General features: G+C 43.0%; 1 protein-coding gene across 1 annotated transcript; it reads right to left on the bottom strand.

Moving 5' to 3' along the window:
* Window positions 1-1021: 1021 nt before the first annotated feature.
* LOC136549803 (nucleobase-ascorbate transporter 6-like) lies at window positions 1022-6089 on the bottom strand. Its single transcript, XM_066541208.1, has 14 exons — window positions 5174-6089; window positions 4426-4523; window positions 4087-4263; window positions 3876-3976; window positions 3703-3778; window positions 3563-3622; window positions 3298-3482; window positions 3116-3212; window positions 2509-2595; window positions 2359-2417; window positions 2169-2260; window positions 1980-2057; window positions 1713-1873; window positions 1022-1601 (listed from the first exon to the last, which is right to left on the bottom strand). Exons 1-14 carry the CDS (start codon window positions 5274-5276, stop codon window positions 1383-1385), a joined length of 1593 nt encoding a protein of 530 aa, XP_066397305.1. The 5' UTR covers window positions 5277-6089; the 3' UTR covers window positions 1022-1382.
* Between the last annotated feature and the right edge of the window lie 14520 nt (window positions 6090-20609).

Raw genomic sequence — 20609 nt, 5'->3', positions numbered from 1 at the left:
GGCCCCACGCGGAAACCCTCTTCTTTCCCATGTTCGTTAACCATCTGTTCGGCGTTGGTGCAAATTAATAAACGCCTGTTCTCCCATCCAATGTTTCCCATCCTTTTCCATGTTTCTTTTCTCGCGTGTATGTTTTTTCCATCTAAAGTTGATATTCTTTGTGTTTCTTCTTTTCTGTATCCAATTTTTCTTATAAACTTCAAAAAAACAACATTATGGGGATTTAAGATATTATAACAATCTTTCCATGATATATAAATATTTCACCACTAAATTATTGATGTAATTTTGATTAGCAAAATAAAATTTATTATTATTTGAACCTGGATCAGCTGATGGTTCAACTAATTAAACCATAGGCTTGAGCAGTTTGTCGTCCAACCTAATTAAAAGAAATGTATCTCCAAACTATATGTATATATCGATAAAACAATGAGAGCTGACACCATTCCTCACGATGACGACTAACTCTTTGTTGACTTTTATTTTTACGGGTCCTCAAAAGGAATCACGGAACTCAATATCTAACTCACCAACACATGGACATTATGAAAATTGAAGCTACGATAAATTTATGAGTACAAATTTTTTGGAGCTTACAATGGGAGAAAAAAATATCAAGGTTGTATTTTAATTGATATAGATGTCACAGTCATCATAAAAAAAAATTATAGATGCAAATTTTATAGAAAGGGAAAACCAAATAGATATGTAATATTCGTTTTTCATTAGCGTTTAAAGGTATTATTTTCTCCCGTTGCAACATACATGCATGTTTGCTGGTGATAATAATAATTAGAAGAAGAACGTTTGACTGACCAAAGTTTCTACACCTACAGCACTTACATAAAAACCAATAAAAAAATTAACCTCCATCCTAAATATAAAGAATTTTACACATACATCTAGACAATTATTACTATGGACCTAAACAAGTAATGATCAGCATGTAACGCTGTAGCACTGGAAGTACATGAATACTCCTTCAGATGTTTTAAGTTACAGAAGTAGCAGAATCTGGTAGATGAACACTTCGCTGTTTACTTCTACGGCACAAATTAACAATTTTAACACATCAATTATCATTCTACCTTGGCTACGAAAGCTACATATACTGTAAATTGTAATACTGATGTACATTGCCAGCTTGACAAAAGAAACTACAACCAGATTATCAGACGCTGATCCATGTAGATCAGGAAAAAGAACGTGATATACTTCGGTCCTAATAATTTCTACTGTCCAATTACTCCATCTCGTCCGAAAATACACAAAATTGACCAACATTGGCGACACAGAAGCTTCCACTGGCCAGACCAGCAGAATTATAGTCCATATGAACAAGGGTTGGTTCCAGAATTCATTTAGCAGCGCCACTGAGATCAGACCGAAGGGAAGAATTTGTTCAGATTGAACGGCAACGAGTAGAACTCTTGGCTCCTCGCGTCTTTCTTGAAGCTCCTGAACTTTTCCCACCAGTGGTTGCCTCTGTCCTTCCTCACCGCGCTTTCCTTTATCTGGAGGGTGTTGTCCAGGATGTAGGCTACCAACCCAGCGACGAACGGCTTCGATGAGAATGGCACGTTTATCATGTCATTGAACTGTCGAAGAGCAAAAACAAAGATTGGTTAATTTGTTACAGACCATTAGTTTGTCGAAGCTCAGGCTTATCAAGGTAAATGGCATGTGTAGCTAGGCTTTCTTGACCATACCCATCTGGCGCCAGTGTGCACTGGACCATAACTTGCAACAGCTGTATACTCATTGAAGTACTGAGGAACTGATAAGCCCATGAAGAAAGCAAACCCCATGATGAACTTGGTCCTAAAGCTGTTTAGGTTGCAGAACTGAAGTAAGCTCAGACCAACACCACCTGAAAACGGAAGCATTCATTGAGTGCGATGCAGAATAAGAAGCTGAGAATTAACAAGCGGAAACTGTCAGGCAACAATAGCGTTTTTTCAAGGAAATGGACTTACCAACATATGCGAAGAAGAGACAGTACATGCCAGCAAATATGGGCAGTGGAATCGATGCAAACAAAGCTCCAAATTTTCCTGGTTTGGAAAAACAAATATCATCAACCTATCACAGCACCAGCGAAATACACATGAACATAACAGAAAACTGTGTTGCAATATCTAATAAAAGTCAGTAAAGCAAGTTACCAAGGACAGAGAAGAAAATCATGAACCCTGCAGATATTTGTACTACTCTCCGGCTGCCAATACGTGTCAATGCAAGCAATCCAATATTCTCTCTGTAAGCACAAAAAATTCATAATGCATATTAGCAAAACATTTTTGTTCTGAACAAACAAGTATTGACACTTAATTTTTTCACTGGAATCATACTTACACTGAAACTGATGTCCCGTTGGCTGTCCCAAAAAATGAATCAAGCAAGAGACCAATGCCCTGACAAGGATGTTTCACACCTAACAATGTTACCAACACCATGGTACAAACTCAGATCACTGAGTCCATAGTACGATATTTGAATTCTTACCTGCCATCCTATGCCCCGGCTAATAATTGACGGAGGAATCATAGTTGCACTTGCATATCTTGAAGCACCAATGAAGGCGCCAGTTGACTACAGGATTAAAATATATCAAATTTGTATACTACTCATAAATTGATACTACCTCTGACCCAAATAAATCAACTTCTAGAGTTGTACTAAGTCCAGCTTTCTTAAATTGACCAACTTTATACAAAAATAGTAGTAACATGATATCATACAAGTACATTACAAAAATATATTTCTTATGGTATCTAACTATACTAATTTTATGCCATAAATTTTGGAGTCATTTTCTACAAATTTGGTCGAACTTAAAAAAAGTTTGACTTAGGTCAACTCCAGAAGTTGATTTATTTGGGGATAGAGTGTATATATATATATATATATATATATATATATATATATATATATATATATAGAACTACTACTCTGCAACTGGCTATAGAATAACTTATTCTGTAGCCACTTTGAGCTACGATAATTATTATGCTAATTTACATGATTATAGTAACTCCTTACTAAGTGGTTTACAATATATTAGTCTAATGCAGTTTTCACTTCCATTTCCAGTCGAGTACTCAAAACAAACCTCTACAAGAGCAATGAATGAAGTCATCATCATTGCGAAAGCTTCTCCAGCGTCAAATGTTGGAGCACCCCACTGAAAGGGATAGGGAACACTTATCCTACAACAGTTGTTTCATAACCTTCATGAGGAATGTCACCAATATAGTAATTTAAACTAAGATTATATCCGTCCTGAGATCTTACCAGGGCGCTCCTGAAATAAGGCCTGAACGATCAACACGGCAATGCACCTGTGTCTTTGGTGGGGAATTCTTGTAAGCACCACCGATGGTGAGAATGTAAGCATACAGCCACACGATAGAGACAGTGAAAAGAACACTGAACCGGCTAAAGACAGACTTCCCGAAGTCCAGAACTTGAGACAAATACTGTGAAAAGGATCAAGCAGTATTAGTACATGACATACTGCATAATAGATAGCCGTGCAGGAACCAAGATATATCAATACCTGAGAAAATACAACCAACAGGAAAACTTCTGGAAGGCCAATTTCGACGCATTTCGCTACCTACAAACATGCACAAGTTTTGGCCACTCCCCAGTGAAGGTAGAAACATGGAGACAAGAAGATGGAGCAAACAAACTAACCCCTGGAAAGCCAAGCTCGTAGAGCCCAAATCCAACAAGTGATACCAGAGGAACAGCTGCCAGCGGACTCAATAATCTGCGAATGAAAGTGATGATAAGCTAATTTTACAGACTACAAACTGAACATGGTACCCCCAAAAATACAGGCATGGGAAAAAAAGTTTGACACTAACTTGACTACATTGCGCCAAAGCCCACTGAATCCAAGTATGATCTGAATTGTTGATGCAATGAGGAGAGCACCTTGTGTTCCCCTCATCGTCCGCACGAATTTCTTCATGTGAGCAATAAAAAGCTTGTCAGTTATTCTTGAAGAAACTTGCGTCAAAAGAGACTGAAACTTGGTGATGACTGATGAGCAATTGAGCAGAAGATGGTGGGTACCTCGCGAGGGTCTGCTTCATTGCTGTACCGTCCAGCCAAGATGATCGAGATGGTGGGTCCGACGAAGATGTATGAGCCACCCATCACAACCGGGAGACGTGTCCCGAAGAATGTTTGGAACAGGGTGTTTATGCCAGCTACGAACAATATCGTCTGAACCACCCGAGCTTTCTCTTCCTGACAGAAAGGGTAAAATATCATTCAGGTATTCCATATGGGCGTTAATTCAGTGCAAACTTTAATACTACTACTTGGCTAATTCAGTGCAAACAAAATTCAAAGTCCATCTAATGAAGAACTCCTACTAAACAGAGGAAGGATTAACGTTTTGGGGCTCACATTTCCGCCTCCCATCTGAGGAACGAGCGCGCTGGGTATGATGACAGTGGTGCCCAGCATAACGATGAAATGCTGGAATCCTAGTAAAATGGCCTCCGCTGCACAGAGGATCCCAAGCAAGGGTCAGAGAAACGTTAATCATGCCTGACCATACTAGTACTACATGCCATTTCCATGCTTCGGGACTTGCACAAAATTTAATTTACAGAAAAAGATGTGCAACCACACACCTTTCTTTAGTTTTCACGGTGGACTCAAGTGAAAGCAACCTTACTATGAGTAGTAAATCCTAGACACTATAGTACTTGATCAAGGAAAGCTACTTTTCTCCGGAAATCAAGAACCAAATCATAGGAGAAAGAATATGAAGAAAGCGATACGCACTTTTTATTAAAACAACACATCAGTTTGGAGCAAGCACCGGCAAAGACAGAGAAAGATTGAAAGAAGTGGAGTAACAATCCCAGCTAGTAAGCTAATAGGAGTACTTTACATGAAGAAAGGATCAGCAGAGATATCTCCAAAGGTGAAAATGAAAACCAACCTCAGCATCAGAGAAAAGACCGAAGCATGCAGTCCATGGAGAAAAAGAAGGCAAGAGGACAAGCACAGAGAACATTTGAACGGCGAGACAAGACAGACAGTCAGAAAAAAAAAAAAAAAAAAACCTCCCCCGACTAGAGTACTGTAGTTGAGTAGAGCTGAGGTGAGGTGGAGGTGCGCAGAAAGAAAGAAAAGAAGCACGTACGCCATGGCGGCGGGCTGGTGATGCAGAAGGCGACGCCGGGCAGCTGCTCCTTGGGCGGAAACGGCTGGAGCTCGTCGGCCTTGGGCGGCGGCGCGGCGGCCATCCTGTTCCGGTTCCGGCTCCAAAGTTTCACCTAAACACCACAGTCCACTGGGACCGCCGGTGAGTGAGTGAGGACACGGGCAAGGGAAGCTCTCTCCAAGCAACTCCCGGATGAAGGGAAGGCAAGAACACGCGAACGCGAGGGATTCGTTCTGTCTAGTATCTAGCAGAGGAAAGCAAGAACACAGAACTCGACGCCTTCACGAGGAAGGAAGGAAGAATATCGATCGCTGGGACTGGGAAAAGGCAGGGAGGCTGCTGCCTGGTGGTGCTGCTAGTTCTCGCAGACGCACCCCTTCTTTGTTTGCCTTGCTCTCCTAGCTGATTCCACGGCAGCCTACTAGGAAGTAGAAGTAGGAGCCGTCGTACTCCTGCGCAAGGAATGGAATCCGCGCCCTTTTCCCTCCCTCTCGCACACGCCCACGGGCACACAATTTTAGCCTGCTCGTGGGTTGGTTTCTAGCTAGGTGCTGATTTCTTATAAAGAAAAAATATTGTACTATAAATGATAAGCTCTGAACAGGCTAAATACTCTCTGCTCTATGATTGACTGCGGTTGAACCGCTGGAATCAATCACCCGGCGGCAGGAAATACTAGGAAAAAGGAGAGAGGGAGGAAGCAGATCACAGCACAGATGGCTTCGCGGAGGCTTGGGCTTGGGCGCTTGGCTTCCCAAATACTACTACCCTGCCACGACGGAGCGTCAAGAAGGCTCCGCGAGGGGCAATCGGTTTCCAGCCGAGCAGAAAGGAGGTGGCAGCGGCGAGGCGCGCAGGAGAAAACGACACCTCTCCTTCCCTCTCTTTTTTTTTTCTTTGCTCCTCACTTTCCCCCTTTAAAATCGGCGCCTTTTATCAGCAGCATGGCCGCTGCCTGACTGCCGGAGTGCCTTCGGTTTCGTTTCGTTTCAGTTTCAGTTTTCACCTCGCCGCCGTTTCAAGTCCGGGACGGGGCGGGGCGCGGGAGACGGCGGCCAGACGGGAGTGGACTGGACACTGGACTGCGGAGCGGGCCGCTCGCTTCCCTAGGCGGGCGGGCGGACGCTGTGCCCGTGTGAGCCTGTCACGCACGCTGACAGATGCGAGGAGGAGGAAATGTGCATGCCGGTTGCTGCTACCCGACCCGAGCGGTTGGGGGGCTTTGACTCCTGCGCCTCATCTTTCACCGGCCGTTTGGTTTGCCTGCCGGGTGGCCACTGCCAGACGTAAATGCACTGCGCCTCCAGCTGCACGCCTGCAACGGCACTAGGCGTTACTGCAGTTTTTCTCATTTTGCCACAAGTATTAAAACTTAACTAAAAATTTAATAACTACTAATGCATCGCAAGAGCAAGTATAACAGCAAGATGTAAACCGGCTGAATGCTGAGGTGGAGGAGATAGAAGAGAAGCGGGCTATAAGCTTTTAGTCGGCTTAGACACAAGAACCGAAATTTTTTTTGAGAGAGACAAGTGGACCATGTATTAATAGTGAAGAGCTAACTATTATATGGGTGGGCTGAGAGAATGTTGTAAAGATCCTTACAGCCGACAAACCGGCTGTATTATTAGCCTTATTCTAAGAAACTCCATAATATAGACCGGAGGAGCATCCAAGAGTGGTTCGGAAAAACATTGAGTTGCTGGAAAGCAAGGGCGTGTTCGGCTGGCTTATTCGGCTGGCTGGGCCACTCAGCGGGGGCACTGTTCACGTCCTACCAGAACAGTATTTTCCTCTCACAACAATCAGCCGGAACAGTATTTTTCAGTCCTGCCAAACAGGCCCCAAAGCATTTATCTTATGAAGGTAGGTTAGGTCCTGTTTAGATGAACTAGGACTAGTGATTAGTTAGGGCTAGTGATTAGTTGACTAGTAGTTAGCTGACTAGTAATTAGTTCTGTTCTGTTTGATCCCTAGACTAGTGATTAGTACTATCTCAACACAAAGTCAATTATACCCCTGGCAGCTCAAGTTCCCACGAACGTCCGCCCACTGACCGGACCTAAAGAAATTGAAGCCGGCCCTTGGATCCATGGCTGGGGAAGCTCCTCATCGCGGCCAGCGACTTGTCCTCAAAGGCGTGGGGAGGAACTTCGGCGGCGGTCGCTGTTGTCTGGAGGAAGCGGCGGGGGAAGCAGCACACCCTCCCCCCGGCGCAGAAGCAGCTGGAGATGCTGAACCCGTGCCGCTCCCCACGTAGACCCCACCGGCGGCGTTCCCGGCGGACCGCTCCCCACCGGCAGCGCTGCGGGCGAATCTCCAGCGGTGCCGCCTCCTCTCCGTGGATGCTCCAAACCCTCAACGCCGGATGCTCGCCACCGGCGATGGCGGCTCCTTTGCGGGGGCACGGCGCGGTCACGTGGAGAAGCAGGTCGGCGTGGTCGCGAGCGGGGCGGTGCGTCGTGTGAAGAAGCAGGGCAGCACGGTCGCAGCTGCTTGGGCTGGTACGGGGAGGGGAAAAGACGATAGAGTCACGTGGGTGGATGAGGGGTAATGAATGTCTTTTTTTTCCGATCCGCTGGAATCACTAGTCCAAATAGTTTGGTTCTATAGACCAGTGAACTAATACTAGTTGGTGCTTGGACTAGTTGTTAGCACATCCACTAGTCCACCTATTTGGATTCTCATGGGCTAAACTTAGCCAACTAGTTATTAGTCTATGGGGTCCAAACAGGCTCTTAGTCCTTCTAAATTCAGTGCTTAGCAGTCCATCCATGTTCAAAATATCCTTTTTGAAATACCGAAAGATGTTTTTAAAAAACTAGATTATTGCATATCTAGATTTTTTTGACAATGCGATAAAGATAAAAAAAAAGAAGCATCGCCTTGAAAAATGGGACATCTTATGTTGTCCTAAAGACCAAGGATGACTTTGGATCATTGACCACCAAGTCCGGAATAAATGTCTATTAAGCAAGTGGATTATAAATTTGCTTAATGGACATGGGACTTGGCAAAACTTGCTTAGAAAAAGTATCTAAGCTAAAAATCTCTTCCACAAGTCCATGTCAAACCCAATGACTTCCATTTCTGGAAGGGTCCGATGGAAATAAAGGACCACAATGTTGGCTTGTGGTTCCTTCAAATTTAATGATGGATCAGAAACAATATTTTGGGAAGATATATGGGTAGGCAACCACCCATTCAAAGACCTTTATCCCACACTGTATAATATTACAAATCGTCTACATGATACAGTGTCAATATTATGAGATCCACACCACCGAATATTTCATTTCGGAGAGCTCCGGTGGACGATAAACTAGATGAATGGGAAGACTTAGTAGCCAAGATCACTCACATCTATTTAATGATGAGAGAGATTTGTTTATTTGGAGATTACATAACAATGGTCAATTTAGGGTCATTCTATGTATCTTCACATAATGAATCAGAATACTCCTTTCTCTCATAAATTGATTTGGAAGTTAAAAATTCCTCTAAAAATCAAGATTTTCCTTTGATATCTTCAGCGGGGAGTAATTCCTTTTCTACCAGTGATAATTTGTTGATCAATGATCCATATTGCCTTTTGAGAAGTACCTCGTGGTACCTCACAAGCACCGTAAAAGGCCACACTTTTGGAGGAAATTGGTTCTTGCTAAAGAAAACACTAACTGTGTCCTGCAACAAAGAAGAAAAAAAAAACACGGTTCAATAGTGTGTCCGGCCAGCTCCTGCAGCAAATGTCAACCTTTTCTGCGTCTTTGAGCAAAATAAAGCCAAGCATTTTGTGTCCTGCGGCCTTTCCTGTTTTCTTTGGACATGGGAATATGGGTCTAGTGCAAAGCAGAGAACACATTTAGATAGGTGGGGTTGAGGGAATTTATTCTCTATCTAGATAAAGGCCATACATGACTCATGACAGTCTAACTACTAAAAGCAGCCCTAAAAATGTACTGTAACACCCCCTCCCTTGTTTTTTGCACTTATTAGGATCGTGCCAAACACAAGTAGTCTATACGTGCCTGAAATCTTGCCTCAATCTAAGCTGCATGCGATGAATTGTGGTCAGTAGGGTGCAACACTGCAACCAGCACTGACCTCCAGTTGACCACAAACTGCAAACTGCTAGTCACAAGTATACTGCTGAGAGAGTTGGTACGATTACAATAGGTGGGCAGACATTCTCCGTTCTCCCCTTCTGTTCTGTTCAAAGGAGTGACAAGCATTCTGTTTATGGTTTTAGCAGTATACTCGTACTCTACTAGTACTAGTACTAGTATAATACAGTATTTTCGTCGCTGGTTGTTGGGTTCATCGAGAGCTTTTAATCAACTTTGGCAAGAGGACATAGTGACATGGTAGTGCTCGTCAAGTGATGGTCCCATGTAATAATCGGTACTCCTAGACTCCTAGTCCTAGTGCCTGAGTTTGAGTGGGTCTATTTCATGGGACCTTTGGTATTAGTACCAGACCTAAATGATTGTCGGTCTTGGTAAGGGTTGTTTGGGTGACCTGATTAGTTGTTAGTCTAATTAAAGTTTAGTCTTGTGTCATTTGGATACATGGACTACAGAAATAAACTAACAATTGGCTAGTCTGGACAAACACATAAAGTTTCATTAGACAAACACAAACAACTCTACAGCTCCACTCTAGAAAAAGGGTAAAGTTTATGAAACACATAAAGCGGTACTCCAGAAACTCTAAGTTTTCGTGGAGTTGATGAAGCAGTCCTAAATAGGCCATAAAGTTTGTCCGCTTATTTAGATAGTCCAAGGACAATATGTTTCAATACCTAGGATAGATGGACTAAAAGTGGATTGAGTTTTATTTTTTCAACCCAACTAGCAATTAGTTACTAAAAGGTGTACTTGAGTTTTTGTCCAGGGAAGTTACTTGTTTTAGTCCATGTATCGAAACATTACTGGACTAAATTTTAGCTACCTAAAACTATAGTTTGGTAGATCTCATCTGCTTCGACATAAATTTTAGGCTATAAATTTTAACTAGGAGACGATAAAACCACTATTTTTTTGGCTTCATCTGCTCGGACATATGGAGGTGGTCCAAACATGTGGCTCTAGGACTAAGGGCCTTTTCAGTTGGTGCCATAGTTTGCCGTACTTAACCTTAGACAAGTTGTGGCTTCCATACAAAGTGTTACCAAAACCAAAGTTACACTTGTGGTAATTTTTGGTAAAAAAACAAGTCTATGCTATGTGGGACAGGATGCTAGAAAAGTATGACGTGTCATAGTTATGGCAATAAACCAAACAACTATTTAAACTGTGGTATAGGCAAGTTGTGGTCATAAACTGTTGGATTTATTATGGGCTAGGCCCATTTATATATTTAATAAATCAATAACTCTATGGCTTGTAATTGTGGGTATTATTATTTGTACCAGATTGGAAGTTAAAAGAACGTTGACTCAACTTAAATGATTGGAATTAATCCGTTTAATTTGTGAGGTTGAGAAACGGACAAAGGCGTGCCACACGCGTGCGCGCGCGCCGCCGCCGCTGCCGGCCGGGCTGGGCTCGGGCCGTGGCGTGTTAATTTTTAGCATCCACTAACCCGACCTGACTCTTGATCTCCCGGAGTCTCTCGGTCTTCCCTGCGCATGCTTCTGGAGGCCTCTTCGTTTTCCCTGCGAGTCTTCCAACTCCAATTAAATAGAGAACACACGTATTCTGGAAATCGATTCAGTTGCTTGGCTTTCCTCATCTCATAACTCTGCGCGCACGGAGGAGCGAGAGGGCAGGTGCCTCCGAAGCCCTTGTCGTTCGGGACCTTGCACGGGGGATCGGCAATTAGGTTTTTGGGGAGCGTCTACGCGACTGCCCGAAGAGCCGTGAGCCGCCGTCACCATACGTCGTCAGCGAATGGAAGGAACATCTTCTTCTCCTACGGCATGTCAAGGGAAGCTGGAACTTCAGAATTGCGGATGGGAGGGTATGATCGTTTCATCTTCTAGTAGTTCTTCAATTTGTTTTATATGTTCAGTCATGTCATTTCATAAGATATCTTATGTCTGTTCCTGCTAGATATATGCTTCCTGTTGTTTTGTATGTAGCTTTATGTTTGTTGCAGATATGAAATATATACCATTCCTGGTGTTTCTCTTTATTGTGATTCATGATCTTCATGAGTTTCAAATGATATATGATCCAGCATGTAGTTTTACCATGGATATAATCGATATCATTATTTCAATGATTAATAATTATTTATATGTCATCATCATGCTATTAATTTATGGAATTAAAATAACATGGAAATTGCCTATTATCCTAACAATCCAAAAACCTAATTTTAGGTATTTTTCTATCAGAGGTTTTGCTGCTGTGTTAAAGCTTGATCCTTTTGATGGTAAAAACTTCTTGGTTTGGAAAGCTAAGATAGAATTGTGGCTCACTGCAATGTCATGTTATCATATCTCTGATGGCAAACCTGCTAACTTGCCTCCTGAGGATGAGGCTAAGTTTAAGGCTAATGACAACCTCTTTTGAGGTGCAGTGATTAGCGCACTTGATCCAAAATTCCAGAAAAGCTATATCATCCTTCCTACAGGGAAAGAGCTATGGGATGCACTTGTGGGAAAATTTGGAGTTACCGATGCTAGTAGCGAGCTGTACCTCATGGAGCAGCTGTATGACTACAAGATGGTTGAGAACCGATCTGTAGTGGAACAGGCTCATGAGATTCAGGCACTAGCTAAGGAACTTGAGCTCTTTCCATGTGTCTTACCTGACAAGTTTGTAGCTGACGGTATAATCGCCAAGTTACCACCTTCTTGGAAGGACTTTGCTACCTCACTCAAACATAAGAGACAGGAGTTCAATGTTGAAGAGCTCATTGGTACTCTTGATGTTGAGGAGAGAGCGAGAGCAAAAGATAATGGAAAGAGTGTTGAGACCTCTACTGCTAATGTGGTACAGAAGAGAAACTCTAGATTCCGCAAATATAAAAAGAAGAAAAACCAGAACAAGCAAGAGAACACAACAAAGCCTGTTCAAACAACACAGTTTAAAAAGAAGAACAACAACAAGAGAGATGGAGGCTGCTTTGTTTGTGGCAGTGAACAGCACTGGGCAAGTGAGTGTCCTGAGCGCAAGTTCAAGCAGGAAAAGAAATCAGCAAATGTTGTCACTACTGATACTGGAGAAGGAGCAACTGGGTATGGTAATTCTTTACCATTTGTTCTTTCAGTATGTAATTCACTTGAGTGGTGGATGGATAGTGGTGCAAATATTCATGTGTGTGTTGATGTTTCTCTGTTTTCTTCCTACCAGGTTGAAAGGTATGGCGCCTTGTTGATGGGAAATGGGTCGCGTGCTCATGTTCTTGGTGTTGGTACGGTTATTCTAAAGTTTACTTCGGGAAAGATGGTGCCATTGAAGAGCGTGCAGCATATGCCCTCCATCAAGAACAATCTTGTTAGTGCGTTTATTCTATGTCGAGATGGCTACAAAATTGTTCTAGAGTCGAATAAATGTGTTGTGTCAAAACATGGTTCTTTTGTTGGTAAAGGATATGATTGCGGAGGCTTGTTCCATTTATCACTGCATGATGTGTGTAATAAAATGGTGAATTATGTTAATATTTCTGATGAGTCAGATTTATGGCATTCACGTTTCTATCATGCAAGTTTTGGCTGTCTTATGCGGTTAGCAAATCTAAATTTAATTCCTAAATTCAATTTGGTCAAAAAGTCTAAGTGCCATGTATGTGTTGAATCAAAACAACCCCGCAAGCCTCACGAGGCTGCTGAGGCGAGGAATTTAGCACCTCTAGAACTTGTCCATTCTGATTTGTGTGAAATGAATGGAATTTTGACTAAAGGTAGTAAAAGATACTTCCTCATGTTTATAGATGACTCCACTAGGTTTTGCTATGTGTATCTCTTAAAAACAAAAGATGAAGCGTTTAATTATTTTAAGACCTATAAAGCTGAAGTTGAGAACCAACTTGAGAAGAAAATAAAGCGGTTAAGGTCCGATCGAGGTGGAGAATATTTCTCTAATATGTTCGATGAGTTTTGTGTGGAACATGGTATTGTTCATGAGAGAACACCGCCATTCTCACCACAATCCAATGGGATTGCTGAAAAGAAAAACCGTACTCTAACAGAGTTAGTGAATGCCATGTTGAGTACAACGAGATTATCCAAGGAATGGTGGGGTGAGGCGATTTTGACAGCATGTCATGTCCTGAACAGAGTTCCAACAAAGAACAAAGAGATCACACCATTTGAGGAATGGGAAAAGAGAAGATTAAATCTCTCATATTTGCGCACTTGGGGTTGCTTGGCTAAAGTAAATGTGCCAATCAACAAAAAGCGTAAACTTGGGTCTAAAACTGTTGATTGTATTTTCCTTGGCTATGCCTTTCACAGCATTGGGTATAGGTTCTTAATTATAAAATCTGAAGTTCCTGATATGTATGTTGATACAATCATAGAATCTAGAGACGCTACATTCTTTAAGAATGAATTTCCAATGAAGATTACACCTAGTGAAACAAGTCATGAGACTATAATTCTCCATGAACATGAACTGTCTATTCCAATAGATCATGCTGAAGAATCTCATGTACACATCCCTGAGGAGGATGACACTATAGTCACTCAAAAGAGCAAGAGACAGAGGGTTGCAAAATCCTTTGGTGATGACTATTTAGTGTACCTTGTGGAAGACATACCAACCACCATTAGAGAGGCATATTCTTCTCCTGATGCTAACTTGTGGAAGGAAGCAGTAAGGAGTGAGATAGATTCTATTATGTCTAATGGAACTTGGGAGGTCGTTGACCGTCCTTATGGGTGTCAACCTATAGGTTGCAAATGGATTTTCAAGAAAAAGCTTAGGCCTGATGGTACAATTCAGAGGTACAAGGCAAGGCTTGTGGCCAAAGGATATACCCAAAAAGAGGGTGAAGATTTCTTTAACACCTATTCACCAGTTGCTCGATTGACTACAATTCGCACCTTAATTGCTGTGGCTGCCTCTTATGGTCTCATCATTTATCAGATGGATGTTAAGACAGTTTTCCTGAATGGAGAGTTAGAAGAGGAGATCTATATGGATCAGCCAGAAGGGTTCATTATGGATGGTCAAGAGAACAAGGTGTGCAGGTTGTTAAAATCATTATATGGCCTAAAACAAGCACCTAAGCAATGGCATGAAAGGTTTGATAATACTTTAACATCTAATGGTTCTCTATGAATGAAGCTGACACATGTGTGTATTATCGATATGGTGGGGGTGAAGCTATTATGCTGTGCCTATATGTTGATGCCATCCTGATCTTTGGATCAAATCTCAATGTGATTAAGGAAGTAAAGAAACTTCTGTCGAGCAATTTTGAAATGAAAGATTTGGGAGAAGCTAATGTTATTTTAAACATCAAGCTTATTAGAGAAGGTGATGGTGGGGTAACTCTTTTACAATCCCACTATGTGGAAAAGGTATTAAGTCGTTTTGGTTTTAGTGACTGTGATCTTGCTCCCATGCCTTATGATCCTAGCGTGCTATTAAGGAAAAATCAAAGAATAGCAAGGGATCAACTGACATACTCCCAGATCATTGGCTCACTCATGTACCTTGCAAGTGCGACAAGGCCTGATATCTCATATGCTGTGAGCAAGCTGAGCCGGTTTGTGTCAAACCCGGGAGATGATCACTGGCGTGCTCTTGAAAGAGTTTTGCGTTATCTAAAAGGTACTATGACTTATGGTATTCATTATACTGGATATCCAAAAGTGCTGGAAGGCTATTGTGATGCCAACTAGATTTCTGATGCTGATGAGCTTTATGCCACGAGCGGATATGTGTTTCTGCTTGGAGGTGGCGCTGTTTCCTGGAAGTCTTGCAAGCAGACTATCTTAACGAAGTCTACAATGGAAGCAGAACTCACTGCATTGGACACTGCTGGAGCTGAGGCCGAGTGGCTTCGTGATTTCCTGTTGGATTTACCGGTAGTTGAAAAACTGATACCGGCTATTTCAATGAACTATGACAACCAGACTGTGATCACAAAGGTCAACAGTTCTAGGAATAACATGAAGTCCACAAGGCATGTTAAAAGAAGATTAAAGACTGTCAAAAAGTTGAAAACCTCCAGAGTTATAACGTTGGACTATGTTCACATGTTGAATAATCTAGCAGATCAATTCACTAAGGGACTGTCACGAAATGTGATAGAAAGTGCATCGAGAGAGATGGGTATGAGACCCACGTGAAAGTCTACTGTAGTGGTAACCTGCTCTATGTGATCGGAGATCCCGTGAAGTAGAGTGGTGAAACAAGCTATAAGTAGATTGAGAGGAAAGTTCTCTATGAACCTATCTCTGATGCATATCTTTCTTTTTGTAAGGCAGGATGGTGTTGAAAGTGCATTTTCCCTCTATGTGGGTTTTGGTGTATTGATGACATCCAAATTAGGAACTAATGTGATCTTAATGAGATATGTTGCAGCTATTAGTCCCATGAAAGATTCAAAGAGTTGATAAAGATGAAATGGTATCCCTCAATTCTTGAAGTTGTAAAGGCGGACGAACTCAAAATGATCTCCAAAGGTTTTAATTTTGTTTTTGAGTTTAGGATCCGCCGCACTATAAAGAGAGATGCAAGTTTAGTTGGTCTGAGGAAGATAGAGTGCTCAAGCATTTAAATAAAATCAAAAGAGAGTCACTCTAGCACTTCACGAGCACATAAAATAATTTTCTATGACTTTCGATATCAGAAGTCCCGACGTATGTCGGAACTCCCAACAGTCGGAAGTCCCGACCTAAGCCAGGAGTCCCGGCACCTGTGCTTCTGACTGCTCGCTGTCTATGCACGTCAGAAGTCCCGATGTTCGCCGGGAGTTCCGACACTGTCCTGACCCATGCCGGGAGTCCCGGCATCAGCCGTGTTGGCTGTTTGTTTAACTATGCACGTCGGAAGTCCCAACGAATGTCGGGAGTTCCGACCGTCGGAAGTCCCGATATTTGCCGAGAGTTCCGACACTGACTTTCACCGTGGACTTCTGACCCGTTGTGAACAGTGTTTTATGTTGTTGTCGGAAGTCCCAGGATCCGCGTCAGGACTTCCGACGTAGATCTGAACGGTTGGATTTTCACTTGGAGTATAAATACTCCTCTCTTCACTTCTAACCGTTATGGACTCATTTCACAGTTGACTCACTTCGTGCTGAATAGCTCCCAAGCAACTAAAGCACCTCTCTCCTTCCTCCTTTGCTCCAATCTTTGATTTCCTTTGTTTTTGAGTGAAAGGAGAGTGAATTAAGTGAGGGCATCACTTTGGAAAGCTTGAGCACTTGATTTCTTCGTCAAGCCGGTTGTCTTTGCGTCTATTACTCTTGGGGCTTTGCCCCTAGCCGGCTAGGCGTTGCCCAAGAGCTTCCATCTTGTGGAAGAGCCTTGGGAAGTTTGTATCATCCTTCGATTTCTTAGTGGAAAGCTCAAGTGACCTTTGTGGTCGCTTTGAGAGAGGCAAGGAGGTGGAAAAGACTCCGACCTTAGTGGTCACCTCAACAACGAGGACGTAGGAGCTCCTTTGTGGGGTTGCTGAAGCTCGAGATAAATCCTTGTGTCCCACGTGCTTGTTGTTGTGATTACTTGAGATTACTTGTATGTGTTTGTCTCTTTGTCTCCAAAATCTCCATTTTTAGGGTTTGGACTCGATCTACGGTTTGGAGGCATTACGGCGTTAAGGGAGTGACCCAACATCTTCACCAAACCACTAGGAAGTGAGGTTGTAAGATTATATATCCGCAAAGTTAAATTTGGCACTACTTTTGTAGTTCACTTAGGCGTCGGGACTGCTGACATTTGCGTCGGAACTTCTGACAACGTCGGGAGTTCTGGCCCAAACGTCGGGACTTCTGACAGTGGCTGACAGAATTGAACTTAGCATTTGCAGTAATTTTTTAGATACGCCTATTCACCCCCCCCCCTCTAGGCATTGTTAGATCCTTTCAGGTGTTTACCTTAATGTATTTCGAGAGTCTTATAAAGATGAGATGTTGTCCTACAGAACATCTTTTGAGAAGTACACCTATATGAGTCAGACTGCTGGTCACAGTCTATGGGACTGGGTTATCCCTAAACACTCATGAAAGGCATAGAAGTGTGACTTATATGCTTCAAACAACGGGGGATGCTTGTTGCAACCTAGTACCAGCGAAGGATTTGAGTGAATCTCACCTCATACAAAACTGCCAATTCAATGCATAGTCTATTGTTCAGTTGTGACTGAGTGAAACTCTTGTTCTAGGTGGATGTTCAACTTAACAGTCTCCATCGAAACACTAGTATATCAAAGAATTGTGATTCTAGAATTATACAGTTACAAAACCTAGAGTTTGGTGGGGATTGTTGGATTTATTATGGGCTAGGCCCATTTATATATTTAATAAATCAATAACTCTATGGCTTGTAATTGTGGGTATTATTATTTGTACCGGATTGGAAGTTAAAAGGACGTTGACTCAACTTAAATGATTGGAATTAATCCGTTTAATTTGAGAGGTTGAGAAACGGACAAAGGCGTGCCACACGCGCGCGCGTGCGCCGCCGCCGCCGCCGACCGGGCCGGGCTTGGGCTCGGGCTCGAGGCGAGGCAGGCAGGCGGGCGGGCGTGGCATGGCGTGTTAATTTTTAGCATCCACTAACCCGACTTGACTCTTGATCTCCCGGAGTCTCTCGGGGCGCCGCTCCCTTCCGTCAATATAGCTTATTTTTCAAAAATACTAGCATCGATTTTCCAGCCAGGGAAGTCGATGAGAGGATTTTCAAAATCAAGTTTTGTATGATTGTGAAATGACTGATCACTTTGATGAATCCCAAAAGGACGTGACAAATGCGATTAGTCATCCTTAATCTACATACTTGATTGATAAGCCTTGACGTATAGGTATGCGTATGCCTTCCTTGCTTAAGGGAACCATCAGGTCAAGCTTGTTTTAAACCTGAAGTAATATCAGCCCGTCCTGATATCATGATATGTTTATTTTGGAATATTATTATCGATTGTTTTATTCCCTTGACAATGAGATATGGTTTCCTTGGAGGAGGGAACCATATCGATATACAGATAGACTTTCCTTTTGGGAAGGGAAGTCTATCGAGGTTGAGATAAGGTTTCCTCTCGGGGAGGGAACCTTATCGGAGAGACAGATAGCCTTTCCTAGGAGTAGGGAAGGCTATCGAGGTAAGCCCCCCTTGATCGGGGGGTTTGGGGGGTGAATCAAAGAGTGGCTTGACCCGAACCGGAGCCAAAAACGTAGGTGCAGGGTCAAAGCCACGGAGAGAGAGCAGAAAATCCCCCTTGAGGGGGGTAGGGGGGTGCGACTAGAGAGGTCTATAACTCTTTCGGGATTCATCAAAGTGATCAGTCATTTCACAATCATACAAAACTTGACTTTGAAAATCCTCTCATCGACTTCCCTGGCAGGAAAATCGATTCTAGTATTTTTTGAAAAATAAGCTATATTGACGGAAGGGAGCAGCGCCCCACACTCCCTTCCTAAGCATAGCATAGTGATAGATGTTCTTTACGATGGGAAAGGTTATCTAGAACGAAGCGTAGCGTTATAGGTGTTAGAGCGAAGCGAGGTAGTAACAACTCTTTCCTAGGAGGGAAGAGGAGTGAATACCGAGCGTAGCGAGTTAGACGAACGGAGTGAGCTATAATTGACCGTAGGGAGATTATAGCGAACGGAGTGAGTCTATGCGCGCGCGTGCGTGTAAATAGTACACGCATACGCGCATACGTATGTGTACACGTGCATACGTGTACACGCAGGCATTTCTTCAAAGAAGAAATCAAGCCAATAAAGTCCTATTAAAACATGCGCTATATCACATGTTTTAACAACCCCTAATGGTATGACACCAGAAGGCCCGAAAAAAACCCTATTTTGGGCCGATAACGCACATCTGAGACAGTTTTCGTGTCATACCATACCCCCATTCAGGGATCCGATACCCTTTTCTCCCAGGAAAGGCTATCTCTCCCTTCTCTATCGATAGACTTCCCTCTCCCAGAGGAAAGTCTATCTCCCTATAGTGTTATACCTATACTAGGTATTATAAGGAAGAATATCTATCCGATAGAGTTCCCTTCCCGAAAGAAAACTCTATCTCTCATAAGAGTTATAGACCTCTCTAGTCGCACCCCCCTACCCCCCTCAAGGGGGATTTTCTGCTCTCTCTCCGTGGCTTTGACCCTGCACCTACGTTTTTGGCTCTGGTTCGGGTCAAGCCACTCTTTGATTCACCCCCAAACCCCCCGATCAAGGGGGCTTACCTCGATAGCCTTCCCTACTCCTAGGAAAGGCTATCTGTCTCTCCGATAAGGTTCCCTCCCCGAGAGGAAACCTTATCTCAACCTCGATAGACTTCCCTTCCCGAAAGGAAAGTCTATCTGTATATCGATATGGTTCCCTCCTCCAAGGAAACCATATCTCATTATCAAGGGAATAAAACAATCGATAATAATATTCCAAAATAAACATATCATGATATCAGGACGGGCTGATATTACTTCAGGTTTAAAACAAGCTTGACCTGATGGTTCCCTTAAGCAAGGAAGGCATACGCATACCTATACGTCAAGGCTTATCAATCAAGTATGTAGATTAAGGATGACTAATCAGGCAGGCGGGCAGGCAGGCAGGCAGGCGGGCGGGCGTGGCGTGGCGTGTTAATTTTTAGCATCCACTAACCCGACCTGACTCTTGATCTCCCGGAGTCTCTCGGTCTTCCCTGCGCATGCTTCTGGAGGCCTCTTCGTTTTCCCTGCGAGTCTTCCAACTCCAGTTAAATAGAGAACACACGTATTCTGGAAATCGATTCAGTTGCTTGGCTTTCCTCATCTCGTAACTCTGCGCGCACGGAGGAGCGAGAGGGCAGGTGCCTCCGAAGCCCTTGTCGTTCGGGACCTTGCACGGGGGATCGGCAATTAGGTTTTTGGGGAGCGTCTACGCGACTGCCCGAAGAGCCGTGAGCCGCCGTCACCATACGTCGTCAGCGAACGGAAGGAACATCTTCTCCTACGGCATGTCAAGGGAAGCTGGAACTTCGGAATTGCGGATGGGAGGGTATGATCGTTTCATCTTCTCTCTGTTTCACGTTCTACATGTATCAGTAGTTCTTCAATTTGTTTTATATGTTCAGTCATGTCATTTCATAAGATATCTTATGTCTGTTCCTGCTAGATATATGCTTTACATATGTGTTTCCTGCTTACAGTCCTGTTGTTTCGTATGTAGCTTTATGCTTGTTGCAGATATGAAATATATACCATTCCAGGTGTTTCTCTTTATTGTGATTCATGATCTTCATGAGTTTCAAATGATATATGATCCAGCATGTAGTTTTACCATGGATATAATCGATATC

The sequence above is a fragment of the Miscanthus floridulus genome, chromosome 4 (genome assembly GCF_019320115.1).
Source record: "Miscanthus floridulus cultivar M001 chromosome 4, ASM1932011v1, whole genome shotgun sequence".
Lineage (NCBI taxonomy): Eukaryota > Viridiplantae > Streptophyta > Magnoliopsida > Poales > Poaceae > Miscanthus > Miscanthus floridulus.
Note: the sequence above shows the minus strand (reverse complement) of the source record. Positions and strands in the feature narration are given on the sequence as shown.